The sequence below is a fragment of the Arvicola amphibius genome, chromosome 7 (genome assembly GCF_903992535.2).
Source record: "Arvicola amphibius chromosome 7, mArvAmp1.2, whole genome shotgun sequence".
Classification (NCBI taxonomy): domain Eukaryota; kingdom Metazoa; phylum Chordata; class Mammalia; order Rodentia; family Cricetidae; genus Arvicola; species Arvicola amphibius.
This window is the reverse complement of record NC_052053.1, coordinates 50,344,485-50,354,557: the sequence shown is the minus strand read 5'-3', so window position 1 is coordinate 50,354,557 and position 10,073 is coordinate 50,344,485. Positions and strand designations below refer to the sequence as shown.

Sequence of the window (10,073 nt, the reverse complement as noted above, 5' to 3'; positions counted from 1 at the left end):
ACAGCAGCAGAGAGACTGCAGGCATATGATACCACACCTAACTCTTCTGTGGCTCCTAGGGATTCCTGTTCGGATCTTCATAATTACACAGACAGTGCTTTACGCCCTGAACCATCTCCCTAGCCCCTGTGCACAATGCTTCTCTGATTTCGGACTTCTGGATTTTGGAAGATGTGATTCTAAGGCACCAAACGTGGTAACTTGTCGCAATTTGATGATTTGGGAAACTCACCCTTTCCCAACCGCGGAGGCCGTTGGCAGGAAATACACTGTTTTTGAAAAGTTTGCTCTTGAGAGAAGGCTGAGTGTGGCTAGCATTGGATCCGTGGATGGAGGAAAAGGTGGGCCAACACGGGAGGCCGTAAGAAGTGAGGAGGAAGTGGACTTAATCTACAGGACCCAGAGTAGCATGGAACAGGGAGACGCAGCGGTGTCTGGAGAGTGACCTAGGGATGAAGTAGAAACTAAGGAGCCCTGTGCTGCCTCTGGCTGACTAAGGCTGAGCCCCTCTAGAACAGCACCGGGGACTGTAGTCTCCCATCCCAAGGCCCTAAGGACACTGGGTCCTATGTCCTCTGCCTGTCCATCACACCAATACAGAAAGTTACACCCTGAAACCCGGAGGGGATGGTAGTCACTCTGGCCTGAGCCCCGTCCCCAGGAACTCACTTGTCAGTCCACTCCCCTGGTACAGAAGGACTCCAAGAAGGGCAGTAGCCGAGCTAAGGCCGAGATCTCAGTGGCCATTGTCAGCATGGCTCTTACCTGTTCCTGGTGCCGCCTTCCCTGGTCATTGCCCATCTCTACTGGCTCAGGTTAGCCCCATCCCCTTGTAAAGCAGACGACAGTGACCCTGTGGAGCCTGCCCCATCCTTGCTGTCACAGCCTCACCCATCCCTCTTACTTGGGGGCAAGGCTCAGCCACTGAGACCACGGAACAAACGGGCTGGTACAGAATTGTGTTGCTTGTCTCAGAGAACACAAGGGGCTCCCAGCAAGGGTGCCCTGGTTCTGGAGTTGGAGACACCCTTGTAGATACCTAGTCGAACCATCCCAGCACCCAGGTGGTACACTTTCCTGACCTGTCCTGGGCTCTTGGGGCACAAGAAAGAGGCAGCCTTTTAGGCGGAGCAGCCTGTCCTTTCGCAAAGCATCCTCTGAGTGTGTTCATCAGAGGCCCAGGTCAGCTCAGCTAAGGCCCGGGAAGCAGGGAACCGGAGCACGGGGCCGAGGAATGGCTGCTGTGGGCATGTCCCTTCCTTGTGCAACTTGGGGTGCCAGGGGCAGGAGTCTTGTCTAGTACCAGCATCATGCCAGGCAGAATCACCCTGTTCAGGTGAGCCCAGTAGCCACCCACTACCTCCTGGATAGCTGCCCGCAGCCCCTACCCAGAGCTGAGACCTCCAGTCCCCTGCACCTATGGTCATGTTGGCTCTCTCACCTACATAGGCATCCATGCTCCGGAACAAAACCCAGGGTTACAGAGGAATGAGCTCCACCTCTCCCTAAGGTTCTATGGGCGGTGGATGGTTGCTGAGTTCCTTTTCTTTTTTAACAGGGTCTTGCTATATAGACTAGGCTAGCCTCGAACTCACTGAGTTTAGCTTGCTTCTGTCTCCCAAGTACTGGGTTTAAAGGTGTGCATTATTACACCCAGTTTAAGAGGCCTCGAACTCACTGAGTTTAGCTTGCTTCTGTCTCCCAAGTACTGGGTTTAAAAGTGTATATTATTACACCCAGTTTAAGAGGCCTCAAACTCACTGAGTTTAACTTGTTTCTGTCTCCCAAGTACTGGGTTTAAAGGTGTGCATTATTACACCCAGTTTAAGAGGTATTTATAGGCCGGGCGGTGGTGGCACGTGTCTTTAATCCCAGCACTCAGGCAACAGAAGCAGGCAGATCTCTGTGAGTTCAAGGCCAGCCTGGTCTACAGAGTGCGTTCTAAGCTAAGGATAGAGCCCTGGGCACACTAGGCAAGTGCTCTGCCACTGAGTGGGATCCCTAAGCCCTCACCAGGCTCTCTTGCCTTGGGTCTCCTCCCAGGCAGCCCTGGCTTCTGAGAGGCTGACTTGGTAGTCCTGCATCCTTCAAGCTGGTCTGCAGTCAGGGCTGGAGGGCAGGGCTGTGTTAGCCCCAGCCCCTCATGGACACCATAATATTCAGTTTCTGGACACCAGATCATGACGTCCCTGAGATACAACAATCTAGGAACACATCAAGTGGATTAGACCCACTAATGGTGGGGTTTCAGAGCAGCTAGAGTTCTCTGAGCCTATGACCACAGAAAACCCAAGTGTGAACCACACATGTGGGTTCACACCTGTAATCTCAGCACTTGGTGGGCTGGGCAGGGTCACAAACTTGAAGCTAGTCTGGGCTACCTACTAAAGTTAGTGTCAGCCTAAATTACACTTTGAGACCTGGTATCAAACTGTATAATTAAAAGAGTCAGATGGTATGGTTGGTGATGCGTGCCAACACTCCAGATAGAGGCAGAGGTGGGAGGAAGCGAACGAGGAAGACAGAGTGGGTGGGAGACGGAGGCTGAGGATGAGAAGCTCTGAGTCGCTTTTGGCCACATAGGGAACTCGAGGCCAGCCTGGGCTATACGAGATCCTGTTTCAGAGAAAGGGGGGTCTGGGAGACCTAGCAGAGTCCTGGGGGAATTGCACACAGCAGGAACCAACAGACAGGCAGGAGGTGGTTGTGTGTCTTGTACCTGGAGCGGCCAGCCTTTGAAACTGGCCCAGGGTCCTGAGCTAGGCCATCTCCCCTTCACTCTTAATTCTGACCCAGAACTCTGCCCCGGTTCATACTCTAGAGTTCCACTGGTCAGGCAGCCCCCTGATTTTCAGAGTCTAGAATATTCTACCTGTCTAACTCCTCTGAGATTCTGGGATCAGTCTTTCCTGACTGAAAATTCTTTTTCTTAAAAAAAATATTTATTTATTTGTTTGTTTGTTTGTTTATTATGTATACAATATTCTGTCTGTGTGTATGCCTGAAGGCCAGAAGAGGGCACCAGACCCCATTACAGATGGTTGTGAGGTACCTTGTGGTTGCTGGGAATTGAACTCAGGACCTTTGGAAGAGCAGGCAATGCTCTTAACTTCTGAGCCATCTCTCCAGCCCCCTGACTGAAAATTCTTGGTGGCTCTGTCCACACCCATTTTCCTGACACCCAGTTGTCACACACACACACACACACACACACACACACACACACACGTATATATTAGTTTGTTTGTTTTAAGACAAAGGTCTTGAAATGTAGCCTTGGCTTGCCTCAATCTCCTTTGTAGACTAGGCTAACTCAGCCTTGAACTCATAGAAGTCCCCTTGCCTCTGCCCCCAATGTTGGGCTTAAAGGCATGAGTCACCACACCTGGCTTTCAAGGTTATCTTTTAAACTAAAATGTTTAGTAAATTGGAAAGTTGGGTTTTTTTGTGCTGTTGGGGATAGAACCTGGGGCCTCCCCCGCGCTAGGAAAACCCTCCACCTCTGAGCTGCATCCCCAGCTCATAGATACCTTTTAAGGTCACAGAAGCTAGAAGGGGTGGATCTCCTCAAGCTGAGATTGAAGGGACTGGAAGGGTGGAGAGGCCACGGCACCTCAAGAGCAACAGGATCTGATGGCCACATAGTCCCCGCAGCTTGGCTCAGCTTCGCTTCCTCCCTTTCACCATCCAGGGGCTTAAGGGGACAGGTCTAGTGGTGGAGTCTCTCAGACATGGGGTCAGGGGTCAGGCTGCATCCTACTTCTCAGTTTAGGATCCCTTCCTAGGACTCTCCCTTCCCCAAGGGCTAAAGGTTGGGGGTAGAGGCCAGCGGGTGATCAGTGAGCCCTTTCAGTCCTGTGCAGGGTCAGGGGACTCCAGCCTCAGGTCAGATGTCTTAAGTGAGCCATCTCGGGGTAGGGGTGGGGGACAGTACAGCCCCTAGGTTCATCACTGCTTTTCCATGGAAGCTGGCCAGGCCTCCAGTGAAAACTTGGCTTCCCTCAGGACTAGGCCTCAATCAGCTCGGGAGGGGCTAAGACCCCTGATGCAGGTCCACTGGGTTCCATTACTCAGAGGGATCTTCCCAATGGCATCTCAAAAACAATCTTGCCTTCTCCAAAGCAACCGGAATACGTAGGGCTGTGTGGAGCCATTCCTCCCTCCCACACCCACTTTCCCATGTTCACCTCCTGTAAGCTCCTTATCCTCTGAGGTGAGCTGGCACTGTGGTTGCAGCCCTTGGCTTGGAATGCAGCCACATCTAAGGACTGTGTGGCACAGGAGGGAGGCAGCCCCTGAGAGTTCAGATGTTGCTCTGCCTGATCCCGTAAATGGTGGTGGGGTCATGGGAAAATGAAGGGTTTCGAGGTATTGGACACCCCCAGACCAGTCTTTTGGACACCTCACACCATGTGCCAAGACCAAGCATGACCTTGGCAAGCTCACAACAGGTGTCCCATTCTTCTCTGTCTAGAACGTTCACTCTCCGCTGCTCCACTCTTCCCCAAACAAGGAAACTGCACAGGATCTGGCAGCGTTGGGCATTTCTGGTTTTAGCAGGTGTGGGCACAGGGAGAGGCCTTCACCACACACACCATCTGGAGTTTCTGATGTGCTAGGACTCCTAGGGGCCGTGGGGCTGGGAGACTGCCCAGATCTGAGCTGTTGACCCAGTCAGGGCAGCTAGACAAAGGGTACAGACAGTGCCCTCATGCCTGCCAGACTCCAGAGCTCTGCCAATGTCCCTCCTGTCCCCCTCCCCTGCACTCCTTCCTGTCACTCAACCTTGCACAACCCTGACCTGGGGAGAAAGGGACAGAAATCTTGCCAAGTATTTCAGCAGGACATGCCGGCAATTGCCTCACGCTTCCTGGACTTGGTAAAGGATGGATTTCCCCAGTGCCCACCGCCCCCCCAAAACAGGGGGCTGGCAGCCTAGTGGCCCATAAAGAGTGTCCCTGGGGAGTCCTCCTCAAACTCTTCCTCCTCCTGCCTACTGGACGCAGTAACTGCTGAAACCATGGCCCTGGGTGTCCTGTGTCTGGGCCTTACCCTGCTTGGGGTTCTGCAGAGCTGGGCCCAGGACTCAACTCAGAACTTGATCCCCGCCCCATCTCTGCTCAAGGTTCCCCTGCAGCCAGGCTTCCAGAAGGATAAGGTAGGGACCTGGGAGGGAAGCTGCAGGAGGGAGCAGGGGAAATGGGGAGCAGATGGGAATAGAAGCCAAAGACTTCACGGACAGCACTGGGTAGGATGGATAAAACTCTGGGAGACCAGGGTCGGGGTTCACTCATGATCACCGCGCATCCCAGTGGAAGCCACACCTCATTTTGCTCTGACAGTCAGTCTGGGGGAACTTCACCGGTCTATACCTCCTCTTCTGTAACCTCCATTGTCCGTGTAAGGTGGGCAATCTCTTCAGTCAGCTCTGCCCGAGGAGGAAGCAGAAGCCCAACGGCCTCTGCCCAGGACCACCTCATCCTCCGTCTCAGGCCAACTCCACCTAGGGTCTCGTCTAGCGCTGGAGAAGTCCAGCTCATGCCTGTGTCTGTAGACAGACCCTGCCACTCTCCAGCCTGCCTGAAGGCACCAGCAGGACCAGCGCAGGAGAAGCAGCCATGTGCGGCCATCCCTGGCTCCATCTGTCATTAACCTCTTGCAGTTTCAGGGGAGGTGGTATGTTGTGGGCCTGGCAGGCAATGCGGTCAAGAAAGAAGACGAAGGCCGCTTTACCATGTACAGCACCATCTACGAGCTGCAAGAGGACAACAAGAGCTACAATGTCACCTCCATCCTGCTCAGGTGAAGCCCTGTCACCCCCATGTCACAGCCAAGGACTTGGTCCATTTCTTGCTCGTTCCTTCCCTTCATTCCTGTCTTCTATCAGATGAGGCTGGACATACAATCCACAGAAAGCAAGAGGGAGAGAGCTAGGGAAACAGCTCTGCCCATAGAGTGCGTGCCACGTAAGCGTGAGATTCTGAGTTCAATCCCCCCAAGGCAACGTAAAGAAGCTGGGTGTGACATCTTAGCCTGGTGTGTGTGTGTGTGTGTGTGTGCGCGCGCGCGCACACACACACACACACACACACACACAAAACAAGGATCCCTTAATCCCTTAATCTAGTCAGCGAACTCCAGGCTTAATGAGAGACCTTGTCTCAAAAGTAAGTTGGAGGGACTGGAAGATGACTCAGTGGTTAAGAGCCCTGGCTGTGTTTGCAGAGGACCTGGGTTTGATTCCCAGCATCCACATGGCAGCTCACAACTGTCTGTAATTCCAGTTCTAAGGAATCCAACATCCCCCTTTTTGTTTTTTCTTTTTTTTTGTTTTTTGTTTTTTGTTTTTTCGAGACAGGGTTTCTCTGTGTAGCTTTTGGAGTCTGTCCTGGAATTTGCTTTGTAGACTAGGCCGGCCTCAAACTCACAGAGATCTGTCTTCATCTGCCTCCTGAGTGCTGGGGTTAAAGGTGTTTGCCACCATCACCCAGTTGGTTTGTTTTTGGGGGGACAGGATTTCTCTATATAGTTCTGGCTGTCCTTCCTGGAACTCGCTCTGTAGATGTGGCTGGCTTGAACTCACAGAGATCCACCTGCTTCTGCCTCCTGAGGGCTGGGATTAAAGGCGTGCACCACCACTGCCTAGACCAACATCCTCTTCTGATCTCCATGGCGCCTGTGCACGAACATTGCATAAACATGCACGCTGACAAAACACTCAGAGTAATCATACACATAACTCACATAACTGGACCAAACCCAGGACTTTGCACTTGCAAGGCAAATGCTCTACCTCTGAGCTAAATCCCTAATCCCAATAATAATTTTTAATAAAAAAATAAGGTGGAGAGGGATGGAGGAAGCCACCAGACATTACCCACAGGTCTCCGTCTGCACTCACAGACACGCATCCAAAGGAGAATGAGAGGGCGAAGGGGCATTGAATCCAGTCTTCAACCTACCTGTGGCCTCTATCCAGGGCCTCTGGGGAGGTGGCCTTGAAGGAGACAGAAGTACTGCACAGCAGGAGCTGGTGGGCACTGTGTCAGATGCTGTGCTTTTGAGTTCGAGATGCAGTCAGCCATTGGCATGGCCACCCGAGCAAGGGTTGATGGGCAACCAGGAGTGTGGTAGTTTCTGGGGCTTGGTCTGGGGCTCCTGCAAGGGCAGTCCTGGCTCAGCTGGAGCACGGGAGAATGGGGGAGAGTGCCGCGAGGTCAGGGGGTCTGTTGGGGAGATGACAGCGGTGGGGCCAGGGCTTGGAGAGGGCAGCCAGGGCTCACCACCTGCAGAGCTGGGTAGCTGAGGAGCTCCCCAAACCTGCTGTGGAGGACGGGATTGAGTGGGATTGGAGGAAAAGCCGAATATGGCCTAAGGGCTGGAAATGGGATGCTTAGCTTGGAGCAAGTTAGCAGCTCAGAAATAACTGCCAAGGGAGGCGGCAGAGAGGGAGCAGAGAAAAAGAGTAGGGCTACTTACATGGGGCCTGGATTGTGTGTGGGGAGGGGAGGTCACCCCACAAAGGCACCGGGAAGAGGATCTATACATTCTGGGGTCAGCAGGGTCAGGCAGGGAAGACCCAGCGGGGAGGAAGGCCCAGGTGCATCTAAGATGGGTGGGTGGGGCCTCCTGCCAGGTTTGGGGACAGGCTATTACTGGTTGGATGGACAGGGGTGGAGGACACCAGAGTTCTAACCCCACTGCCCCAATCCAAGGGGCATTCCAGCCTGTGCCACACCCCTGCTCACTCCCAGTTCTCCCACAGGGACCAGCGCTGTGACTACTGGACCAGAACTTTTGTTCCAAGCTCCAGGGCTGGCCGGTTCACCCTGGGAAATATTCGCAGTGAGTCCTGAGAGGAGTGGGGCCCTTGTCCCTCTACCCAGACTCTGTAACGGGGAGAGCCACTCTGAAAGTCGCTTTCCTCTTCTCCAGAGCAGAACCCGTCCCCTGTCCTTCTCACCCGCAGGTTATCCTCAGATACGGAGCTACCACGTACAAGTGGCCACTACTGACTACGACCAGTTTGCCATGGTGTTTTTCAAGAAGAAGGCTTCTGGAAACAAGCAGTACTTCAAGGTCACCCTGTATGGTGAGTTCTTGGCTGACACTTAGGGACTCAGCCTCTGGTTATACTCAAGGTTGGGATCCCACAGTCTTAGCCCAGGGAGGGGTCTCTCTGCAGACCTCCACGGTTAGCAAGTCTGAGACCTCACTTGCTAGGTCAGTGAAACATATGGAGTGTCCCATGACCGCTCTCTGCCGATCTTGGTTGCAGGAAGAACCAAGGAACTGCCTGATGAACTAAAGGAGCGTTTTGTCCGCTTTGCCAAGTCTCTGGGCCTAACAGATGACCACATCATCTTCTCTGTCCCCACTGGTAATGGCCAGCTGGGGAGAGGGGAAAGGGACGTGGGGATGTGGGGACTGTCCAGGCTGATACCTGCTCTAGCCACTGGGATCTACCTTAAGATCTGGAAGACTCTGTGACACGTTGCGGTCTGTGGAGTCCTTAGGGATCCCAGCCCTAAGTTTTTCTTCTGCCAGTTGACCCAGAACATTCCCAGATGAGGAAACCTGGTCCGTGTCCAAATACCCTCAGCAGTGCTGCCCAAGCCACTTCTGCCTACAGCAGGAACCTTGAACAAACAAACCTACAAACCCTGAACCTTGCTGTCTGGGGCCTCTCCCCATCCCATGACTTGGGAGACATCTTGTTTTCAAGTAGCCTGGGCAGGAGGCTCCAGTCAGGTCACTAAGAGCCACCAGTTGAGATGCTACCAAGGCTCAGCAGATAAGCAGGCACAAAGCCTGGGTACACGATCCGCTAAGTACCGCCCACCCCTGCCCTTTGGCAGTCCTTTGGGTCTTTCTCTCATGTTGTCTGTTCCACATGGGTCCTTTCGCTGCCACAACCCTGAAAGAAGTCCCAGATCCTTTGTAGTTGGGCTAGTCTGGACCTGGCAAAGCACAGGTTCCTAGCGGCCAGACATCACAAATGCATGCCCCCTTACTCTGTTCTGACAAACGTTCTCTCCTACAGACCAATGCATTGACAACTGAACAGGCGGTGAGTGTGGCTGGGATGGGCAGGGGCCGGGTGGGAGGCCAGGGTACGGGGGATGGGGGGGGGTGTCTCCAGCCTGTGGCTGGCTGGGATGGGCAAAGGCCTGGTGGGAGGCCAGGGCATAGGGGAGGGGAGTCTCCAGCTTGTCTTTGCTCTTCCCCTGAACTGTGGTGTTCTGATTCTGCTACAGTTTCTCAGGTGCTTCCTGCCTGTCCCCAGTCCCATCTCTCCTGTTGCTGAGAGTCACCTGGTTACCCCGCCAGCCACAATACCAATGAGTAGCAGATGACTCTTCTTATCTGGGCAGCACTGCCCAGTCACCTGCCCCAAGGACACCACCTTGTCTGCTAAATAAACGCATGTCCCAAATTCTCTGAGTCTGTGCTGCTTAACCCCATAACAGTGAGGGGAGGGGCAGAGGGTGGGTTCACACCAGTGTTAGTCCAGCATGATGGCAGGGCTGCAGAAAGAAGGCTCAGGGAAAAGAAGGCTCCAGAACTCCAGCCTCGCCCCAACTTCCACCATCGTGACCACTAACTGCCCCAAGTCCCTCCTATACAGAACAATATTACACTTGCTGCTGTTTTGGCTTGGTGCCCCCAGCAAGGACAACACCAGCTCCTCCGTGCCTTGTCTCCAATGGGCATCCTGCACTTGGCCACCTGCCACAGGTCCCAAAGGGCAGCCCCTCTGGAACTGGGAAGTTGGGAGAGCCTTGAGAGGGTATGAGGTACAGACACCCCACATTCATCCGGACCCTGTGATTGCTAGGAGTCTGCAGCCATTTCTCTTCCCCTTTCCCAGAATGCATGAGATTCCAAATGAACCCCTTTCCCATTTCACACACAAACGCTACCCTTTTCACCTAGACTGAGAAGAGAGGCGTGTCAAGTAGCAACCAGTCATACCCACAGTCCTGCAGGGGGCAGCACAGACCCGAGACCCAGCTCAGCAGAACGTGTTGAAATCTGGGCTGGACTTAAGGAAGAGATCTGGCTGACACAGG

The 10,073-nt window shown here is 53.6% G+C and overlaps 1 protein-coding gene across 1 annotated transcript; it reads left to right on the top strand.

The window, feature by feature from the left end:
• Positions 1–4,913: 4,913 nt before the first annotated feature.
• Lcn2 (lipocalin 2) lies at positions 4,914–9,437 on the top strand. The gene is made up of 7 exons (XM_038337764.1): positions 4,914–5,158; positions 5,663–5,802; positions 7,766–7,845; positions 7,970–8,092; positions 8,279–8,380; positions 9,044–9,070; positions 9,258–9,437. The coding sequence occupies exons 1-6, from the start codon at positions 5,021–5,023 to the stop codon at positions 9,061–9,063; spliced, it is 603 nt and encodes a 200-aa protein (XP_038193692.1). The 5' UTR covers positions 4,914–5,020; the 3' UTR covers positions 9,064–9,070; positions 9,258–9,437.
• The last annotated feature ends 636 nt before the right edge of the window (positions 9,438–10,073 follow it).

Excerpts from the sequence above, each read along its gene's own strand:
- Lcn2 (XM_038337764.1), top strand. The coding sequence starts at position 5,021 with ATGGCCCTGGGTGTCCTGTGTCTGGGCCTTACCCTGCTTGGGGTTCTG. Across the intron at positions 7,846-7,969 it reads CACCCTGGGAAATATTCGCA|GTTATCCTCAGATACGGAGC; the intron begins GTGAGTCCTGAG and ends TCTCACCCGCAG. Across the intron at positions 8,381-9,043 it reads CATCTTCTCTGTCCCCACTG|ACCAATGCATTGACAACTGA; the intron begins GTAATGGCCAGC and ends TCTCTCCTACAG.